General features: G+C 48.2%; 1 protein-coding gene and 2 long non-coding RNA genes across 3 annotated transcripts; 2 read left to right on the top strand and 1 right to left on the bottom strand.

Moving 5' to 3' along the window:
* Positions 1–2,584: 2,584 nt before the first annotated feature.
* TFAP2A (transcription factor AP-2 alpha) lies at positions 2,585–21,155 on the bottom strand. The gene is given in 9 exon segments (XM_053904914.1): positions 2,585–4,364; positions 6,204–6,345; positions 8,326–8,444; positions 10,366–10,597; positions 12,683–12,734; positions 15,865–15,995; positions 15,998–16,100; positions 16,102–16,299; positions 21,040–21,155. Coding segments are annotated over 9 exon segments (1,317 nt in total). The 5' UTR covers positions 21,091–21,155; the 3' UTR covers positions 2,585–4,075.
* Positions 5,991–7,143, top strand: LOC128777721 (uncharacterized). Its single transcript, XR_008423053.1, has 3 exons — positions 5,991–6,185; positions 6,481–6,587; positions 6,902–7,143. It is a non-coding gene; the product is annotated as an uncharacterized LOC128777721 (long non-coding RNA).
* Positions 21,038–22,382, top strand: LOC109249653 (uncharacterized). Its single transcript, XR_002072693.2, has 2 exons — positions 21,038–21,152; positions 21,412–22,382. It is a non-coding gene; the product is annotated as an uncharacterized LOC109249653 (long non-coding RNA).
* The last annotated feature ends 230 nt before the right edge of the window (positions 22,383–22,612 follow it).

The raw sequence follows: 22,612 nt of genomic DNA, 5'->3' as shown, positions 1-22,612 counted from the left end.
TGAATATTCCTAGCAAGTGAATAAAATGTATTCAATTAACTAAAACCCTGTGCACTTCTGAACTGAAGTGGAATCGACTGTAATTGATTTATTTGAAACCAGAGGTTAAGGACTGAATTAGCTAAGTACAACTGGGTATTTCAAGCCACTGACTTCTCAAATGTCAAATCCCTTCTATTTTAAATATTATTTCAGCTGCGGGGCATTGCAGTCCTGATGGTAGTTCCATCAAGAACTCAAATTATATTAATATTCGATTTTGGGGAGGAATGGATTGGATTGTGATTTTTAAAGGGTGTTGGAGAACAGAAGGGGTAATAAAGGAGCATTGTGTTTTCATAAAAATTGGGCGTGGTAATTAGCATAGCCTAGCAAGCATCCTTATAACTCAAGTATGTATCCTAATTTGAGTTAATCTACAGAGAATCATGGTTGTTAGTATATAAACATGTGACCTGTCAAGCAATCACCATGTGCTTTAAAAAATACACATTGGTCACAACAGATAAAGTCAAAATCCATATAATCTTCAGTTAGACCCACAGAAATTATTTTTAATAATAACTGCTCTAATCCTCCCACCCCTTAGAAATAGATATAACTTCTTTTAAATATTAAAAAAAAAAGAAAAAGGAAAGGAAAGTCACAATATCCTGATCCTCAAAATGCCTAACTACGGAATAAAAATACCTAATTCTGTGCATTTGGAAACCATTGTTTATTATGACCTTGTAATGTTCTAACCCACTATTTCCTTTCTATCTTTCTCAGGATGCAAGGATTATATTGGGTTCAGGTTTTCCAACATAACAAGCATCTGTAAATCCAGATATGAATGAATGGTATTTAATAAGATTGTTTTCGTTTTAAAATGAGTATTTATGTGTCGTTGGAGAAAGCAGCAATGTATGGCTGTTTATGAATGCTATTGTGCCTGAGGTTAGGATCCCCCACACAATCTGAGATGCAGCCAAGAAAAACAGCCCTGATAGACAATGCTTCACTTCACCTGCTACGATGCTGTGTGCGTTTCATTTCTGTCAAGAGTATGTACAGTTAGGGTTCATTCGCCTCATTATTTTGTTACATCTACGTTACAGTTAACCAGTCTCTCTAGGAAATAATAAATAACCGCTTTAAAAAACAATTGCTGCGTTGCGTTCGGAGAATACACTTTCCATTTGAAATTAAAAAAAAAAAAAACCCACCATTGTTATGAATTCTCTGGCTTTGGAAAATAGAATTTAGACTCCACCAACTCTCGTTCGTCTGTCGAGATTGATTTTACACAGCCTTCCATAAGGAGATTAGAAAGCAAAAGGCTGCAAAATGGACACTGTCTAATGCTTTGCTTCCTTAGTCCTTCAGAATGTCAAACCGGATGAACAATTGTTAAATCTCCTCCAGTATGTATAGCTAGACACATTTCCTATGACCTTTCCTATAAACCTTCCAGTTAACTACCTCCATTTTCTTCTTAAAAACCATTAAAAAATCCCCTTCACTTCCAAAGCAAAGACTTTCCAAATCAGACTTTCCAAAAGCTCTGAATTCACCATTTTTAGGTACAGGAAGTCCTTCCTGCTTTAAGAGCTAAGCATATAGTCCTGTTACTGTAGAAGACAGATAGGATAGTCTGTAGGGGCAAGATTCACAGCCCTCCCCCACCCTCTCCACCCCACCTCAGGGCGCAGTTTCTATTTCCGAAAGGTCCTAGGAGGAGCCCCGAGGTGATAGAAAAGGGTGGGTCGGCATTTAGGGGGCAGGCAGAAAAGACCCTGGGAATGAACCTCATTGCCACTCACCTCTGCTACCTCAGGAGATCCTAAGAACAGCAGAGTAGTGAACTCAGCCCTAAATAAAATACTAAAATAAATGGGAGGCAGTGTACCCTCTCTCTCCCTGCTCCACGTGAGTTTAACCATTCCTTTTCCCTTCCCAGAAAACCAGAGCTGGGTCTTGCTCATTGACGTGTCTTAGCCACTGAGAAGCTTGAGCCAGCAAGTGAAGGTTTACGTGGTATTTCCTTTGTGCTAATGAACTAACAATTCAAATTTCAGTTATCCTCTGAGACAGGTTCCAGAGCAGTTATGGGGGGGGTGGGGTGTGTGTGTCTTCTGTTCTGTTCTCTTCTCCATCTTCCCGGTCATCCTTAACAGTTTGGTTCTGAAGGTTTTATATTGCGGTTTCCAAAACACAAACGAAAACCTAAAGGGTCACCATAAATAAAATAAAACTTTATTTTTAATAATAAAATTAATGTTTCTAGTCAGGAAAAGAGAGTATGTCATTCCTTTAGCAGTACAAACAATCTTTTATCCAAAAGAATACATTGGGTTTTATTGTGTCATTTGTCTGAATACAGACTCGGTGGAATATCTAAATGATACCCTGCTCTGAACTCCAAGTTGAAAGTAAGTTTTTATTATACTTGAGGGAAACAATGGGTTCAGCTGCTTATTGCACGGAACAATTGCCAAGGGAGAGTTAAACTCAATTACTGTAACCATACTGAATAAAAAATACTGCCAAGAACAAAAATACGCCTGGGTAAAGACAGCCCCTGAATAAAAAAAAATCGACATAAAGCGTATCAAATATTTATTTATCTGGGCAACAAAGGACTATGATACATTGACAGGCATGAAAACTACTGCCAGCACAAGTCAATACAATACAACTACAACTGCTTCCAAAATGGCCAGTGAAAATACAGAATACCAGGTGGTCCCAAATGTTTGAAGTTCTTTCAACAAAAAGAGAGAAAGAGAGAGGGAGATGGGGGGGGGGGGGAATCCCTTACCCTTGGTTTAAAGACAATACTCATTTATTGCTGGAATGATCCTTTCAAGGGAGGATAGTGGAATAAGATAAACTTTTTTTTTTTTCTCCCCACAATACATAGAAGGGTCATCAAACCGCTCAAGTTTAAAACTCTTTCCAGGGTCCGATATCACATTTTTTTCTTTCAGTTCAATGGAAAGCTAAATGTAATACTAATTATATATAAAATTTTAGTTGGCTTTTTTTTTTTTTCCTTCGTTCAGCTGTCTCCTTGTCGTCTTTAACATGCTACAACAGGGCTAAATTCATGAATCCCAGAGGAGGAAAAAAAAAAAATCCCCCAAACCTTGAATTTCTAAATAAGTACCATGAACCACATGAAGAACTAATAGGGAAGATTCAAAACCCACTAAACAAGAGGTAAACGAGATCACCAGATAAATTAAAAAAAAAAAAAAAAAAAAAAAGAGGCTTAAAACAGACTCACCATATTTACAATTCCCATTAAATTACACATAAATAAATATATACAGAGACGTGAACACTGATTCCCTTATATAACTGTGAATCGTGTTGCCAGAGAAAGTTCAAGTTGGTCGCTTTACCTTGAAGAGGAAAAACTTCTACAACTGAAGACATGACATGGAAATTCCTGTGTTTGTGTTCAAGTTTATTCACAATACTGATAAAAATGTCATTATCCTTTTGGCTTTTTTTTTTTTTTTTTTCTTTTAGTATGGCTACAATCTGAACCGAAGTATGTAAGGGAAGGTGGTGACTCAGTCCCATGAAGCTCGTATCTTTTTTTTTTTTTTTTCATTTTTATGTTCTTTTTTTAGAAAAAAAAAAAAAATTTTTTTTTTTTTTTTTTTTTTTTGTGGTGGTTGTCACTGTTGGGTTCCTGTTGGTTTTTCTGTTTTGTGTTTTTGTTTTTTAAAAAAGGTTCACACACTTGGACAGAACTTTTCTTTGCTGGCTTCGAGGCCTGTTCTGTTCTCTTAGGCTCCACAGGAGGGCAAAGGGCGGGGGAGTTGGTGCTGGTGGGGGGGGGGGGAGGGAAGTCGAGGCAGGGGGGGCGGAGTCAGCAGGGGCGGTCCCGCTGCCGGAAGAGACAGGGCCCCTCTCTCGGACTCTGGAGGGCTGTGGGTGGCGGGCGGCGGCAGCAGCAACAGCAGTAGCAGCAGTGGGGTTCGCTGATTCCGAAGCTGTCACCTGCCTGCGGTGGTAGGTGGGGGGAGACGACCGAGTGGTGGGCTCGCTGGGCGGGGAGGCGCAGGGCGGGAGGACAGCCTCACTTTCTGTGTTTCTCCTCTTTGTCACTGCTTTTGGCGCTGTTGTCCGTGTGGCTGTTGGGGTTGTTGCTGAGGTACATTTTGTCCATGGCCTTGAGGGCCTCGGTGAGATAGTTCTGCAGGGCCGTGACCGCGGCGCACACCGCTGGGCTGCCGAAGCCGTGGGAGATGAGGTTGAAGTGGGTCAAACAGCTCTGGATGCCGGGCTCCAGGATGGGGTTGGGCCGTGAGTTCCCCAGGGGAGATCGGTCCTGAGCCAGCAGGTCAGTGAACTCTTTGCATATCTGTCTGCAGCACAAGTGAAGCAGAGAAAGAGAGAGAGACAGAGAGACAGACAGAGAGAGTGATGGGGGAGGGAGGAAGAGAGAGAGAGAGAGAGAGAGAGATGAGGCTCCCCTGTGGGCAGTACCAGCAGCAAAGAGAAAACCCTTCTCCCTGCAGTCACCCCCAGGGGATTCCGGGGAACCCCGACCTGACCCACGGCCCCAGAGACAGACTTGGGGAAAGACCCAGTCACCTCTCAGTGTCCACTGAAACATGGCTCCTTCCGTCAATGCATGCCTTTCCTGCCTTCACAAATGTCTCTCTCGCTCTCTCTCTCTCTCCTCTCGCTCTCACCCCTCAGCTACCCTTAACTGCTAACCGCCTCTTTTCTCACTCATACCAAATGCCCCAGACACAGAAACACATTTCACACGTTAGAAGAGAAACAAAAGAGAATAAGACGGGCAGGAGTCAGAAACACAGGCATCTCGCCAATGGCCAATAGCACACAGCCATCAGCTGTCCTGTTCAAAATACTAGACAGACCCTCTTCCTGCTCTAGAGGTCTAGAGAGACCTCAGTTGGTGGGATGGTCTCCACTCATTCACCTGCAAATCAGGTTGGATGCAGACAGGAAGGCAAAACTTTTCTTGGGATTATTTTGCCTTAAAAAAAAAAAGGTCACAGAAAACCTGTTACCTGGGGACAACTCAGACTGATTTTTGAGAAGAAATCGACCCTTCAATTTCAATTTCTCCTTCCACCTCTTTTCCCACCCCCAACCCTCAGCCCCCGAAAAATCTCTAGGGAAACTGAATACGGGTGGGCTTAGGAAGCTAAGGGAAGAGAAAAAGTTGGCATTTCAAAAAGGGTCTGGAAAAGTCAGAAATACAGGCAGATGAGGCCTGTATGCTGGAAGCTGTCTCTGAATCTGGGAAGGAAGGACTTGCTGGGGCCTCCCTGAGGCAGTAGCAGCCTGGAGGGGGTGGGGGGGGGGGAGGAGGGAGAATGGGGAGCACTGCTAGGCTGCCTTCTCCAAGTCCAGCTGATGCCCTCAGGTCAGAAACTATCCCGCCTGAGGCCCCAGCCTCTGCCCTCTGGTTCCATGCCCTCCTGTGACACAGACTTTGATAATTAAGGGCTTCCGAACAGGCCTTTTAATTTCCAGAAAACATATCAAAACAGTAATTTTCTTTTCACACACCACCTGGAGGGGCCTATTCAGCCCAAGCACTGATGGGAATATAACTTGGGCCATTTTGAAACCTATTTGACATCTCGCCTGTAGGCTAAGACTTGTGGGTGTGTGTGTGTGTGTGTGTGTGTGTGTGTGTCACTTTTGAGGAGGGAGGAGAAAGAAAGGCAAGAAATGGGATAAGGGATTAAGGTTGAAACTAGGACTCCTGGCTTGCACATTTTGCAGACCATTGCTTAATCCTTGCCCTCAGAGACCATACTGATAGGAGACAAAAACTGATACAGGCAAGCCTGGTCCCCATTTAAGGACTTGATGCTGGGCTTTCTGAAAAGACAGAGTCACCAATTCACACTGAGCTTCTATCAAATCCCTACATTACCCACCCTCCCCCCCCCCCCCCCCCCACACACTCATTTTTTAAAAAATGAGGTGGAGCAGAAGAGAGGATTAAGATGGAAACACACGACAATCCCGCCTACACTTCCCCTTTAAAACGGTATGGTTTAATAAGAGCGTGTTGTTAATTTCAGTTATTTACAACACCAAAGCTGATTAACACAAAAGAAGCCGGAGAAAAGCCGGAGAGACCAGAAACAATTTCGATTTTTGTTTCTCTGGACAACAGACACAGAGAGACCCCGGAAGAGGTAAGGTAAATGCCTTACTTTGTAGCCAGGAGCATGTTTTTTCTTGTCACTTGCTCATTGGGATCGGAATGTTGTCGGTTGAGAAATTCAGCTACTGCTTTGGCAGGAAATTCGGTTTCGCACACGTACCCAAAGTCCCTGGCTAGGTGGACGGCTTCTCCTGGCAAGAGGGGAGAGAGGAGAGGCAGTGTGACAAAAGGTTGAAAAGAGCCGAGATCAAAATTTCCTCCCAGCTCTCTTATTTTCTTAATCCAGATGTTGAAGAAAACACAAACTACTTGTTTTCTCATTTCAGGAATTTTATTTCCTTCTCTGTAGTATCTGGCAGATGAATTTATCAGGAAAAAAAAAAAAAAAAAAAAAATGGCCACTTGGCCTAGAAGGCCAAGAGGGATTGAAAATGTAAGTCCCCTCCCCCACCCGCCAGTCCCCTCCCCCACCCTGATGACATTTTCCCAACTTCTCTTTTTAAATGTTTCTTGTACTCCAACCTCACACCTATCAACACATTCATAAATGATATTCATAATTACTCGCTGAGCTTTTCTTCGAGGGAACAACTAAAGGTTTACATTTTAACTTGATCGCATATAATTATCTGTTCATCCAAACCGATTAACCAAGAGGATTTGAGGGTCACTCCACTGAGTCTGTCTGTGTTGTTGATTTTCGAATCTTTGGTTTTAATTTCCTGAACCAGTTGGTTTTTACTGCAGGGCTTCCTGCCATTAGCTCCAGCTCCGGAAGAACGCATGCGCCAATTAGAGCATCAAAGCCCTCTCTGCAGAGCTCGTTTCCATAAAATGGAGCGGATCGCAAACAATAACAGTTCTCCAGAAACTGCCTCCCTGCTACAGGACTCAACCCCCAAGCCCATACACTCGTTCACACTGCTCACACTATACCCGAATCCACTACTGCCACTGCTATCATTTCCTTTGCATGTAATTCTTGGGGGGGGGGGGGGGGCGGAGGGGTATGGATAGTGGGTTCTCTTATGTACTGATGTTATTTTTAACGTAATGCTACTGTAGTTGAGTTTCTGGCACTGAACACTCGCTTATTATTTAACAATTATGGTATCGTCCTCAACGCCATTAACAAATGCTTCATAGGATTCTTTCTCAAATTTACAGTTTTAAACTTTTTTTTTAGTTATTTATAAGCTGGAGCTCAAATCCAATTGTAATGTATCTCCTCAAGTGCAAGATGTAAATAAGACAAAATGCCTTCTTGAAATAGAAATGGCAGTTTTGAAATCTACCTGGTAATGTGTCTTTTTTTTTTCCTATGGGCATAAAACATCTTCAACCTAACGCATAGGAAAACACAAGAAAGCTTATACATTCATTCCCATCACATCTAAACTTAAGCTAATTCAGTATCAGAAAAAGTTAACAGGAATCTAGAGGAAGCAGGAATGTAAGTGGGTTCTGGTGACAGGGTATCTATAGCATGGAGTGAGAACAGGAGTAGCTTTTGTTTTGAAGGGTTTGGAAGTGTGTGTGTGTGTGTGTGTGTGTGTGTGTGTGTGTGTGTGTGTGGTGTGTTAAAAACTGCCATGAGAAACTTTCTGCAATGCTTCCATTTCTTTTTTCTTTCCTAGCCAAACAATTCAAAATCTAAAATTGCTCACTTTTCTTCCCCTCCACTAGAGAAGCACAATTAAATAAGAGATAAGGGAGCATATGTTTGGAAAACAAAAACCTGAAAGGGCATATAACCCTGAGCTTTCAGGACGGTCTTAAATCAGGATGCAGGTCAAAGATTCCCAAATTAATTCAGGAAGTAATGGTCACGCATTTCTCAAACGCAGATGTCAGAATAGCTTAAGTGATTTACTGCTGAGCTCTCTGAAGGAGACAGGAACTTGGGATATATGCAGTTCTTAAATTTTCACATTGTTTAGGTCCATATTGAGCTACAGAGGTGGAATTTTGTGGCAGAGGGAAAGAAAAAAGGAGGACAGGAGTATATGCAAATAGTTTTTCGACATGCAAGGATTCCGCTCACTTCCATTACAGCCTCTGGAAAAAACGAAACTGCCCAGGTTGACACAAAACACAACCAAATGGCCACTAAGTATTATCCATTTTCCCACAAGACAGTTCCCTTCTTGTTAGCAAGTGGACTCGCTTACCCTCCACTAGTGATGTGAGCAGAGTGACATTGGCAGCTTTACGTCTCCCTGCTGGCAGATTTAATCCTATTTTGTCCAGTTTTTCTCTTAAAGATCTTCCTCCATTTTTAGACTTCGCCCTGTTTCACAAATATATGCAAGAAAGGGATTGAGAAAACACTGGGTTGCTCTACATCACATTATTTTCATTTTGAAAACTTCCTAAAATGTGCTTTTCACAGTCAAGAATCGTGGCCCCGAGATCCTTAAGGGAGGGAAATCTAGGAAGGAATGGTACAGAAAGATCATAGAAGACAAATGCTTGACTGTGAAGCACCCCCGCGTGCAGTTGATTGCAGCAACCGTGGCAGGTTAGAAGGGTTTGATTTCCCAAATCTCTAAAGAAGAACCACAAACAAACAAACACAACTCTCATCTCTAGGGTTTGAGGTATTCTTGAGTTCAACTGATTGCTGTATATTTTCCCTGTTGTTACAATCATACAAATCCCAGTGGGGTCTTTAAATTGTCTTTGCAAGGACTGCTGTTAGGTTGTTCAGAGTAACCAAAGTTATCATCACTCTCACGTTTCTTGCTCTGGCTTTAGCCCCGGTGGGAAATTCATTTCACCAACTGTTTACATGCCATGTCACCAGCCTAACTGGAAATGTCAAAAGCTGAGATCAGCCTTTAAAAATTTCACTGATTTCAGCGACAATGGGGGTGGTTCTAAATAGATGTCTAAATAGACTCCCATAATCAGAAAGTGGTTAAGATAAATTGTTTAAATAAAACAGCAAATTAATTAATTTCAGATTTTATTCCCTACTCAAGTGCTCTTTAATTGTGTGGATTAGATTATACTCCCCTAGGTAAACAGTCTCCAATATTGGGGATGGGGGAAGGGGAGGAAAAAGCAGAGGGCGGATTCAGATCTCTGTCAGTGAAAGATTACAAAGGGAAGCAAAATGACTGAAGGAGAAAGAAAAGATTAGAAAAACTGATGTTAAAACCTTCCAAAAACGGCTTTGTAAGGTTTTGCATGGGATATACCCATCAGAGTGGGCCTGTGGGTCCATAGATACACAAATGAATAAATGGCATAAACAGTGAAGTTCTTGGTCTACTTTCTTATTAAAAAAAAAAAAAAAAAAAAAAAAGGAAAAGATCATGTGGGAAACTTCCACCCAACACCCACCACTCACAAAGTTGGGTGGAACCCTAGGAGGACGCAGCTCAAGGGAGGGAGAAATCTGCCCTAAGGGAAGGTGCTTCACCTTGCAGACCCTTATAAAATCTTATCTACGAAACGAATCATTCCGGCCTCACAGGGGTGAGATGTGTATCCCTAGCCACGTATGTAACACGCACTCGTGGGCAACGACTACTCAGAATGATGCACGTAACCGTATTTTGCACACTGCCGGGAGCACATCGCCGCCGCAGTACACGGGAACCACTAATGCGTGTGCCTTAGGCACGGGGAGTCGCCGTCTGGCCAGAGGTGACAGTGACAGAGGGGGGGACGGAGAGGGCAGGAAGGGCGGCGGACTCAAGAGAAAGCCACCGTCTTCCACTTAAAAACCCTATCTATTCAAGGGTCGGTGGATTTCCGTCGGAGACCCTACACGGCGGTAAGGCAAAGTAAGGCGCCTGAGAGGAAGTTTTCCAGGGTTTGCAAGGTGTTCGCGGGAGTAAAAAGGTGGCTGCACGGCGCCCCGCCGCTGCAGCAGCCGGGACTGAACGCGCGGTGCAAAGAGCTGCGCGTGCGCGCGGGGAGTTGGGTTGGGGGCGGAGGGCGCGGGGAGCGCGCTGCGGCGGCGGACCCGGGCGCGCGCCAGAACGCCGAGCGCGCGGGAAGCCTGGGAAGGGCGCAAGCGCGCGCCGCCTCGTCCCGCCCCCAGCTCCCACCCACCGGGTTTGGCGCTCTTCTCCCCGCCCCTTTCTTTTCCCGCGAAGGGAGGGCCGTGGCGCGAGGCCCGTTTGCGTCGTCGCCCCCGCGCAGGCGCAGTGTTTCCCGCGGCCGCGAGGCGGGGCGGGCTGGGCGGAGCCGGGCCTCACCTCCGCAGCACTCCGCCCAGCAGCGAAGCGTTGAGACACTCGGGCGGTGAGAGGCGCCGCTGTACTTCCGCCACCGTGACCTTGTACTTCGAGGTGGAGCTGAGGAGCGAGAGGCGACCCGGAACTGAACAGAAGACTTCGTTGGGGTTCACGACGCCGCCGAAGAGGTTGTCCTTGTTTATGGGGATGGCGGAGACGGCGTTGCTGTTGGATTTGGACAGGGACACGGGGCCTGCGGAGATAGACGGGGAAGCTGCGTGTGGGCGTCGAGGGTCACTCCCAAGTCCTTCCCGACCCCGGCGCTCGCCCGGCCTTGCGCTGCAAACCACCCCCCCCCCCCCCCCCGTTTCCTGCCAGCCCAGAAAATCCCCTCTTCTCTCCTATTCCCTGGTGTTCGCCAGTCCTGGGGATCGAGCCTCTGGCCCTCGGCGCACCTCACCCGGCGGCCGGCAGGCACCCCCACCTCGCGCCACCAGCCAGGCCCGAGCTTCCGGCTGAACCCTTTCCTGTTAGCCGCAAGGGTGCTGTCTACAAATGGTAGTGACATTGTGACCCCCTGGGCTCTCATCCGAGGACAGTGGCCCCAGCTGAGGTGCTGGAGCATAGGGTCAGGGTGCAGGGGAGGAGATTACGTTTGCACACCCGAGAGCAAGCTGTGTGTACTTTGGAGTTTTTGTGGGGTGGGAGGGGGGGCCTTAGTGTTGGGAAGAGATTGCTTCAGAGACCTATAATTAAAATCAGCAGAGAGTTTAGGTGGCTGAAGCGGCCTGTAAGTGAGCATTGCAGTTAAGGCACCAAGCTGGGAGGCGGTCGATTCGCTTGTCACACACCACACGTGCCCCACCCATCCTTTTGAGGAATAAGCCCTTTCCTAGGTTTAGTTGTGAAAAAGACCCGAGTTGTGGAAATCCATCCCAAAGCCCCATTTTGAACTGGGAGAAAAAAAAGGATAAATAGGCCTACCATAGGATGTATGCCCTGTTGTCCAGCAAATCGTTAATACCCTTGTCTGCTTAAGAGTACTCATTGGGAAGGGGAGAGGATATATTCTTGCTGTTTCAAATCATAAGCTCTTCATGGTCGGCCCCACCATAGTTAGAGAAAAAAGCCAAGGCCAGCAGAAAGTGTACTACCATGTTACATTTCTCAACACCAATAGAGTTCAGATGCATTCACAACCATTTAAGTACAGTATGCATTTGTATTTTAAAATTCCACAAGGAGACATATATAATAATATGCACACATTCTATTCACAGTACTCCTCCCTCTTTAATGGGGATATTCTAGACGTATGGGGAGGTAGGGGGCTCTAGGTTTTGGATAGATCACTTGTGACATTAATAGCTCTGGGGAGGCTAATAGAGACAATAGGAGTTAAACGAACTCTTGAGAGATTACTAATAAAAGAGCCAATTATCATGTCGACTTGGAAAGAGCATCTCTTAAGATTTATCCCTTGCACATCTAATTTGACGTGACAAAGACTTCACAGATGCAAAAAATGAAACTTTAAACTGGCTAACAATATACTGATTGGGGTTAGAAATGAGAACAGTTTTATATAGCATCGTCCTCTGGTGGTGCCTAGAATCCTGAAATGTAACATTGCCACCATAACAACAACAAAAAAAGCTGCTGTGAATAGCATTTAATCCAGTAAACTTTATTTCTACTCACTAAACACAATACAAATTACAAATCCATCCAAGTCACTTGACACTTTTTAAGAACAATTTCTGCTCTGAACAATTATGCTAATAATCCCGACATTTTCAAGATGCTAATTTTAACCAAAAGCCAAATTTTTGTTAACCTAATTCACAAAGTTTAAAACCCCTTAAACAGCTAATGAGAAATTAAATTGAAGAACATGAAAGTTTCTTCTTCCTCTGCTAAGGAGTGTTACCAAAGACACAACTGCCCTTCTGTTAACGTTGAATTATTTGCACCGTTTTAGCATTATACCCCTTCTTAACACTCATAGCCACGCACACAACAGATGAACTAAACTATTAAACCACTTGAAAACTGAAATGCCACTTCCAAATCAGTTCAACTCTTACACATTTCATGTGTTTGTCCATGTATCATTAAACTAAATTAAATGGTCAAATCATGAACAAGGCTAGCCTGTTGCCATTACTAACACACTGAGAGCCGATCACTTAAGCATTGCTGTTCCAAGCCCATCTATTTGCTAATTCTGAGCCTTTAGGAAATCCTATTTGAAAAAAATAAATACAGCTCTGCAAGTTCTTTTAAATAGCACTATGCCTGTAAGGACATGCCTGGAATGTAGAAGGAAATGGCTTACCTTTCTTAATTACAGTTTGATCTGGGATGTTAATACCCGGGTCTTCTACATGCTGCAACAAAAGGATACACATGGATGTAAGTGTATAATCAAAACAAAAGGAAATGAATATTCCATGCAACATGGGGGGAGGGGAAGGGTTAGAATCAAAATTTCCCCCTCCCAAATAGTGACATTTATATATAAACATCTCATCTTGGCTTATTGGAATTTGAGGCTTTGCAACTCAAGAGGTTTCACTGCACACCCACGGCCCATTTCTCCTCCCCCAGCAAATAATCCATGTTTGAAGGAGGTGGGGGTGGGGAATAAAACTTTCTTTGGAAATGAAACCAAGTTTTGGAGCACCTAATCTTTCTCACAAAGTCAGTTCAACCTTTAAAAATACACCTGGCTTTATTTTGGCGCCTCAGCGGCTTCGGACCTTAGCGATTCGAGTGTTCGGGCAGCAAAAGCCAGAGAAACACAATAGAAATGACAGAGGCGGGAGTAACAAGGGAGCATTTTAAACGTTTTAGGTAGTGTGATAAAAAGCAAATGCATATACACACCTTCACTTATGGAACACTAAAAATAATTTTTTTAAAGAAGACTACTGCCTAAACCGGGTATCAGAAAGGAATATGAAAATGGTTTTAAAAAAAAAATACAAAAAACAAAACCTTTGCGGTTTTTTCCCCCCTGTTGTCCAGCAGCAGATTTGTTGGGTTTTTTTCTTATTTTTTCTTCTCCCTCTCTCTCTCTCTCTTTTTTTTTTTTTTTACAGATGGATGGGTATACGTGTGTGCTAGAGTCAAAACGTGATTAGAAAGTAAAATGAAATCATGTTTTCTAATGCAGAAACTGACAGGCAATATAATGTCTGGCTGTGTTTACAAATTAGCACCAGGGCTGCTGAGATACAAGATTTCGCAATCGTTACCAAACACAGGCATTACCATTTAAAAAACTATTACTTCCTTCTCTAGTCTTTGTCCAACAATAATACTGATTCGAACATTTTCCATTCTGTCTTGGATTTATGCTCCTGTTAATTGTGCCTGATCGCAATGATTCCGGGTGGATGGTACTAAGTTGCTTTATTACAGGTTTTATTATACTCAATGCTCTCATTTGTAACTTGCCTAAAGTGCTTCTGGATTTAAGTATAATTAAATTGAGAAATGTTCAGAAATGACTACTGCTGCAGTTCTTGTGTTTTAACTATATGGGGAAATATGATCCCTTTATGCATGCACCCTCAACCCATAAAGTAAATGTAGTGTGGCATAATACTTTTATTTGTGTTATTTCTAGACCTTGTCCATACAGGGAAGATTGTTAAGTTTAAAACCCCACTGAGATATTAATGATTAAATAATTTTCACCATCAATTTGATTTTCTTAAATATTTAGCAGTCATTCTTATTAAAGGTTAACTGTTGCAGCAATGGGAAAATTGAAAACAACCCTTTTCCTGACCCAAATTCCTTTGAAAGAATTTTTTTCTTAATAGGTGGGGGAGGGTGGGGGGAAGAGCTGCAACTGAGTTTCCTTGCTTTTATATGATCTTTTGGTTAATTTCTCCTACTGACTAATTTCACCACAAAGAGTGACTATACAGGTGCTAAGAATTCACACCAGCCACTTTGGAATTTCTGCAAAGGAGAGCAATCCTAATTCACAGTAATTCCAAAAGGTTGCAATGCATTTTGCAATTCAAATATTTCCACAGAGCAGGCTAGGAAAAGGATTCAGAGGCTCTTTGGGAAGGGGAACTAAAATGATCACAACTTCCAGGTTGGTTTTTTAATTGCGCTTTTCTCAACTATTGCTTCTCTCATTTTACTTCCCAAGAAATGTACCGTTTAGTATCAGTCTCCAAAAACATTTATGAGCACAGACAAACACACACCATGCTTACTAAATCCCACAATGGATCAAGTGCCTACTTTCTTGCTTTCCATGCAAGGCTGCTCAACATAACCAACAAATTTCAGTGATTAACTGGGCCAAGTGAGAGCTGTAATAAATTTTCTATTTTCCTATGTAACTTAAATAATGTTTTAAATTCACCAAGCAAGCAGGTAAGTTCATCTGACCATTTTCTTTGCAATCTAATGCAGTAATCATTAAACTGTCAACGGACATATTGCTGCAATATTTGATGCACTAATTTGAAATAGCATTTTAGTAAAAATCACATCCAGATACATTTCCTCTCCAAAGAAAAGTAGCATTAACAGAGCCTTTACAGCTTTAATAAAATTATTGGCTCATTCTAATTCCATTTCAGGAAGGTTGTGAGGAAACCATAAATACGTAGAATTGAAACAGAGATGCTGGTTTAAATTTAATTTCAGAAAGTACTTTCAAATTATCAATAGGTTTACATTGTAAATAGTAAATGTGCTAATACCATGCTTATTCAGAAATCATTTTAAACTGCATTTATTGATAACTGAATCAGAACTCAAATAATGTATTGCCCAATAGTCTCAAAACATTTAATTTAATATGGGGTGTAGCAGGTTCTGATAGGCGTTGGGAACCCAGCTAATGATTTATGAGGTCAGCACTTAGCACCCCTAGGAGGAGAAGGAGGCTGCATTTTAATGTCCCCTGCTCCGATTTGCTACTTACTATTCTTTAATCAGGGTAGGGTACACACATAACTTTTAGTTATCACCAGTGCTTATAAAACCCGGCAAAAATGATTTTCTTAGGGTGTCGTTTACACTTTATGTTAAACTGCCGGGGCATTTAATGAGCTCTTCTGGTCGGATTTTAACGTCTTTTTCAGGACAGACAGAAATCCCTACGCCAGACGCAGCGGTGGAATTAGATCCTCTCCCAATCGAAACAGTTTACTGTCGTGGAGAGGGGCAGATATTGTTAATGGTGACATTCGTCTGATTTATTTCTGTGTTGGTGGAAATGGTAACGCAGGCATTGTTTGCAGGAGCTCCAGGAACCTTTGTTCTAGGCTATAGAACTCTCAACTACTTTTTTTTTTTTTTTTAATTCGGTCGTTGCCGTGGGTTCTCAAAGCGTCCGCCCCCCAAAAATAATATGAAATTTTGGAAAAGTAAACGCCATCGCGGGAACCTCAGGCCCACCCGCCGCACGTTCCCGATTATCTTCTCTGGGGGTGGGTGAGCAGGGGCTGCGTCCCCTCTCGCGCCCCCCGCGCGGCCTCTTACCGGGACGTCCTCGATGGCGTGAGGTAAGGAGTGGATCGGGAGGTCTCCGAGTCCTGAGCTAAGCCCGTGTGGGCCGTGCAGGAGGTCTTCGTGCCGCCGGTAGTCCCTGCGAGGATCCAGGCCCGAAAGCTGTGGGGCAGCCCCCGGTGCGTGTGCAGGAGCCCAGACTCCTGGCTCTGCCTCTGGCCGGGCCAGCCCGGGTGCTGCGGCTGCGGCTGGGCGTGCAGGGGGTTCAGGGCTGTAGGGGTCGTTGACGTGGGAGTAAGGATCTTGCGACTGGGGTAGATAGGCTGGTAGGGCGGGGGGGAAGTAGGGGGGCTGGAAGTCGGCATTGGGGGTGTGGGACAGCGGCGGGGCGCTCGTGTAGGGAGATTGACCTACAGTGCCCAGCTGGGGCAACCGTGCCGTCCCGTTGCTGGTGCCGTCGTGACGGTCCTACAAGAGGGAGAGAGGGGAAGGGGAAAGAAGGAGAAATCAGGCGTCGAGTTACAGCCGTCCACTCTAAATCCACTCCGCAAGACTGCGTGGGGAACCGCTCACTCCCATCGGCAGGCCGCCGAGAGAAATGGGCTCCAACTTGTTCATTTCGGAAAATACCCCAGAAGTGAGGCGGGCTCTTTCCAAAACGCAGGGAATTAGATGGTGCAAATGTGGGGGCATAAGAGGCTCTGCTTAGGCGTTTCTTTGAAAGTGGGGGGGGGGGGGGAGACAGAAAAAGGCCTCCCAGAATACACTCCGTTTAGCTGCAGCGTGAAACCTCCCTTAAGCAAAATTAAAATTCCTGCTAAATATTAAACAGCAGAAGCGGGCCTTTCCTTTTTCCCCCCGGATTTGAACCTGCCTGCCACTGCGTTATTGTTTACACCCTGTTCATTTATTTGGAGGGAAAAAAAAAATCACACACGTTCAAAGACCATTACCATTTCATGACTATTTAAATAGAAACATCTCATAGAGGGGCTGCAACGAAAGCACACGTTTAAATTACCAGCTTAAAGAAGGTTTTAACTGCAGGATGGGGGTCTGTCTTTTCCGCTTCCTCAGTTGGGAGCCTTTTTCTCGACAGGGTCGATTTAGGATACGGATGGGGGGAACGGGGACGTCAAGTCAAGGTTTAAAATAGAAAGATTCAGCCTTGTTGGGTTTAAAAGAGAGAGGTGTACCCCGGGGCGGAGGCTCCCGCCCCTTGCACCCCAGCCCCAAAGGGCACAAGACACGCCTGACTTTATGTCCCTGTATTGTAATTCGCTTGCAAAAACAGGCGAACAGAGTTGATTCCAAGGGAGTGCGAACCCTCGGAGATTGAGCCCCGGGCTCCGAGGTAGGGGGCACACCGGGCCCCGGGCGTTCTTCCTGCAGATGGATTAAGCACCAAAGGTTGAGAACACCTCGGGAACAAGTGAATACGCGAGGGAAATAACGATGAACGTGTTGAGGAACACGCCTGGGGAAGTAGCGGCGAGGGTAGGACTGCGCGCCGGGGAGAGGTCGAGCAGGGGGGGAGGGGGTAATGCATTCGATTTAAGAATGAAAAAAGAGAGAGAAAGGGAGGAAAGAGAGAAATGCAAATGGAAAGGGGGGGGGGGGGGGTGCCCTGAAGGAAACCTGGGCGCGAAACCCGAGGTTGCGGGCAGCCCCGCCGCACCCGGTTTCCAGAACAGAATTCCTAAGGAAAACAGGGATGGGGGTGGGGATGGGACTCTCCATAGCTGAAAAACTGTGAACTAACATCTGCGAAGAGTCTGGGGTAACGAGTCAGGGTGGAAAAAAAACAAGCAAGCCTGGAGAGCCCGGCTGCCCGCCGCCCGAGCGCGGCCCCACACAAAAGGCGCCGAGAGCCCCGCGCCACCCAGGACTCCGGTCACGGCGCAGACGCTCCCGCGAGCGCTGGAGCCCCGCTCTGGTCCATCCGAAACTTGAACCACCGATTGGAGCGGCGCCTTCAGCTGGTCGAGCCCACGGTCTCTATCCTGCCGTGAGCGGTTAGGATTCAAAGTTCCTTAAAAAATGAAAAAAAAAAAACAAAAAAAAAAACCCAAAAAGAGGAAAAAAGAAAAAAAAAAAAGTTGTGTGTGTGTCTGTGGTATGTGCGTGTTCCTTAATCCGTGTCTCCCCTCTTTCTTAGCGGGCGGCTTCGCTTGAGCTTCTAATAACCGCGCTGGGCAGCGTTCCTGGAGCCTCCTAATAGCAGATATTCATGACTATTAATATTACACGAATACTTAATAAGGGAAGAATGCCTGGAAATCGAGCGTGAAGCGGAGAGGCAACTCGCGCCGGAGCCGGCTCTCAATGCAGTCCATTGACGGGAGCCTCAGTGTAGCAAATCGGAGGTGGGGAGAGGGAGCGCGAGAGACAAAAAGCGGGCGAGAGAGGGAGCGGGCGAGCGCGCGGGGGGGGCCGCGGCGCGGCGTCTGGCGAATCACAGGGAAGGGGCAACATTTTAAAAGGTTGCAGGGCATGCAAAAGTGAAAGAGGAAAGAGGGAGAGAGGGAAACCGAGGGAGAGAGGCGCAGAGAGGGAGAATGTGTCTGCGTGCGTGTGTGAGAAAGAAAGTGTGGGTGAGAGAGGGGAGCCCGGAGTGGGGAGAGGGGAGGGAGGAAAGGAGGGAGAGCCCGGGAGGAGGAAGGGAGGGAAAGAGGGAGGGAGGGAAGGAGGGGGGAGGGGGCCGAGCCGGAGCGCACAGAGGGGGAGGCCGCGGGGGGAGGGGGAGGGGAGCGAGGGGGGGGGGAGAGGAAGCGAGCGAGGACAATCAGACCTAAAAGGCTGGGGCAGACCTCGGGATACCGTGGGGGCCCGCGCGTCGCGGGGCCGGAGCTGCCGGGGACCGCGTCCGGGCATTCATCGGGCTCTCGGCACGGGAGGTGCTGCCCGGCCCTCTCCGGCCGCGGGCTCCTCCGCTCCGCAGCCGGGCCTGGGACTCGGGTTCGGCCGCCCGCCGCCGCGCCGCTGCTCCATGGCCCGGCGCCCCGCCCGGGACCCGGCCCGCCCGCTCCACCACCGGCCCTCGCCTCGGCCGCCGCTCGAGCTCCCCTCGGACGGCCCGGGGCCGCTCCGCTCTGCGGCAGCTGCCGCCCCGCCCTCGGCTCTCCGGGGCAGGGGCTCGGGGCGGGGGAGCCGGGACGCGGCCCGGGGCCGCGCAGAGACGCTAGGCGGCCCAGCCCGGGCGCCGCTGGCCACCGGCTCCCGGCTCCCGGCGCAAACCCGTCCGACTGGCTGGGCCACTCCCGCCCGACGCCCCCCCCCCCCCCCCGCCCGGATGACACGGCTCGCTCTCTCCCAGCGCGGCCCGGCTGCCGCCGCTGCCAGTCCGCCCGCTGGGTTGTCAGAACAAGCGGCACCTCGCCTCCTGCGTGTCCCCTGCAGAGCCCCGACATAATTAGACAGCCCCGAGCCGGCTCGGAAACCCGAAATCCCTGCTCCGGCGGCTCGCCCACCGCAAAGTTGTTGAAACAGCCCTCACTCTGTTCTCCTCTCTCTCTTTTTGGCCTCGCTTACACACATTCACACGCGCCCCCACAGGATCCCTCTCAGAGGGAGCAAGTTCTTCGCCTCCCACCTGAGTGTCGCAGGCGGCCAGCGCCGCGCAGAGGTTCGGACCCCCGCCCGCCTAGGGCTCGGCCTCCGCGAGGGTGAAATGCCCGACCTCGGGCTCGCAGCCCTGGCGGGGACAATTCGCTCTCGACTGAGGGGCTCAGTTGCACTCGGGACCAGTTCGCAGAGCCACCCCCACCGCCCACCCCAGGCCTGAAAACAAAGCGGCTGGTCTGCCCCTGGGGTCGCTGAGCCCGGCACCGCGCACGGCAGGAGCCCCCAGAGAAGCGCCGGTCCCCGTGGGATGTCACCATCGTGCCCCGTGGGGTGAAGGGAGGGCCCGGGAAAGGAGAAAGATTTAAAATAGCCGACGGAAAGGAGAGGGGGAAGGGAACGGGTGACACATCGTTCACATCAACCCGGTTCTGATTTCAAGTGAAGACAAGACCCACGCTGCTGCGCCCGCACAGACCTCTGCGCCAGACATTTCCAGCTCCAAATGTCAAAGAGAAAGAAAAGAGCAGAAAAGAGAATACAAAACAACACAGCAAAGGCAGGGACTACCACCTATTTAGGTAATCATCGGCCGCGGCCTCCTCCCCCTCCCGTGACCCCTCCGCGTATTTCAGCGGGGGTTGCGAAGGAGTTCACGGCCGCCGCAGCCAGGCGGGTTCCCAGCGCCTCCCGCGGGCGGAGCGGCGGTGCTGGGGCTTCCCCGGCTGCCGCAAGAAGCCGAGCTCCGGAGACCCTGGCTTGTTAAAACGGGCTCCAATGAGGCGCGCTCTATCGGCCCCGCGGGCTCCCCGCACCAGAGGCCCCGTGCAGCCCCGCCAGGATTCCCACGGTCACGCAGCCGAGCGCCGGGCGGCTGCAGGGGGGCCGCAGCTGGAGGACCCCCGCGGCCGGCCGGCTCCGCACCGCGCAGCCTCCCCACCACCGCCACCCCAGGGATGCTTTCCGAGTGTCCCACAGAGGGAGAAGCTGCTTACAACTTCTTCAGTAACAGAGATACCTGGAGCGAGCCCCGAAGCGATGTGGGAGAGGAGTGCTTCCAAACTGAACCCCATAACCGGGAGGTGCAACCAGCTCAGGGAGAAGTGTGCGGGCCCCTTCTCCAAACAGAAAGGAGCCTTTTTAGAAAGGGGGGAGGGAGGGGGAAGATAGGGAGGAAGTAAAAAAATGAATCAATAAAAGAAGGAATGTTAAAGATCGGAGAGGAAGTTAAAGAGGAAAAAGGGTTTTCTCTTTCCTTTCTCTTCCTGGTGACTCGAGCCCCCAGGATCTCGCTGGAGACACACGCCGGGTGCACAGACGCGTGCCTAATTGCCAGCAACTGCTTCAAAAACCCAAGCTCGTGTCTTCGCTCCACTCTTAGGCAGACCCAAAACTGGTCAGAAAAAAAAAAGGGGGGGGGGTAAAGTGGGACACGAGCTTCGAAGGAGGGAAATGAAAGAAGGCAGCGTCCACATCCTTCCTCTCCAGCTTCTCCCTCGCGTTCTTCGGGCGAATCGGAGAGGCGGGCGCCGCGCTGGGGAAAGTTTGTCCCACCCGCATTTCGCAGCTGGCTGCGAGGAGAGGAGGAGGAGCGGGAAGGTAGCGCTCCGAGCCTGCGGCCGCAAGGATACCCGGCGCCGCGCTTACCTCGCAGTCCTCGTACTTGATATTATCCGTCAGTTTCCAAAGCATTTTCATGGATCGGCGTGAACGGATTTGCCCCCTTCTCCGCCTCGCACCCAAGTGGAGCTACTCTCTGGGTAAGCGCAAAGTGCCGGCTGCCGGCGGTGAGCGCAGGAGGAGGAGGAGGAGGGCGAGGAGGAGGAGGAGGAGGAGGAGGAGGGCGAGGAGGAGGAGGAGGGCGAGGAGGAGGAGGAGGGCGAGGAGGAGGAGGAGGGCAAAAAGGAGGAGGAGGAGGGCGAGGAGGAGGAGGGTGAGGAGGAGGAGGCGAGAAGGGAAAGAGCTCCCGTGTGCGCTCGGAGATCTCCCTCTAATGGTAGAAACTTTTCCCTTTTCCAGCTCTTTACCAACAGCCTAATCGCCTCATTAGCATATCAACAATAGTCCAATTGCTCGCCAGCACCGCAATCTGCGGCCGGCCGCTCCGACCCAGGTATAAAGGCCTCTCCAAGCCGCGAACTTGCTCCTAGAGCGCACGCCTGCCTGTGAGCGGACGGAATCTCCCCGGAGACCAGCCGCGCGCCCCTGCCCCAGTCACCCCCCAGCCCCCGCCGCTGCCCCATTCCACCCCACTCCCCTTCCTCTCCGTCTCCTCCTCCAGGGAGATGCCCTCCGCAACAACAACAACAACAACAAAAAACCTGCACTGTGCAGGGTCCGAGCCGCTGCGCCTGGGGCCCAGCTTTCAGCACCTCTCCCTCACCCCTACCACCGCTAACCGCGAGGTCCTTTCGGCCCCGTCCAATTTTATTAGAAATTATTATCCCTTTCGCAATTAAATATAATCACCAAACCAAGACCGGCAAAGTCACTCCAGGATTTTTGCCCAACAAGAGATCGCCTCCGCTCGCGGCAGCCTCCACCTCGGGCCCCAGCGCCTTGGGAGTTTTATTGGCTTTGCGCTCCCCCCCCCCCCCAAGTTGAAGATTTTGCCAAACGGCTCCAGTGGCTCGGCTGGGGTTTGCGATCCTTTAATTGCCGCGTGTAAAATAAAAATTGTACCCTGAAGAGGTTAGTTGACAGCTCCAGGGGTTAAATGATTTTCCTCTCGTTTGTATGAAGCTAGAGCTGACTGATAATTCAACGTGGTGTTTGGGCTAAGGGTTTCCTAGGTGCGATGTGGACAAAATACAGAACTCCTATGGAGTCTCACAGTCGCTTCTGGAGTTGAGCCGATATACAGACATGTGTGCGCCGTGTCATTCATGCATCAAAATAAATCGCTGGGAACCAACTCTTCGCTGTGCTAATCTGCTCCAGTTTTCCCAAGATCCCCCTTTTTAATTAAAGCAGGGAGAGTTCCTTCATGATTTGGTGATGTTACTAAAGCGGGCGCGCTCGCGGCGCAGTGCCCGGCTGACGCGGAACCCGGAGGCCCCGGGGCCACCCCCGAGTCCAGGTTGGCCAGTCTGGGCTCTCCCGCTCCACACAGGGACCTGCTCGCCCCACCGGGGCTTATTATTATTATTATTATTATTATTATTATTATTATTATTATTTCTCTCTCTGCTGTTTTAGTAAATTATTTTAAGGGAGAAAC

Source organism: Panthera pardus, unplaced genomic scaffold (assembly GCF_024362965.1).
Source record: "Panthera pardus isolate Hobbes unplaced genomic scaffold, ASM2436296v1 HiC_scaffold_17, whole genome shotgun sequence".
Classification (NCBI taxonomy): Eukaryota; Metazoa; Chordata; class Mammalia; order Carnivora; family Felidae; genus Panthera; species Panthera pardus.
The sequence above is the reverse complement of the archived record's forward strand: the minus strand, read 5'-3'. Positions and strand labels throughout refer to the sequence as shown.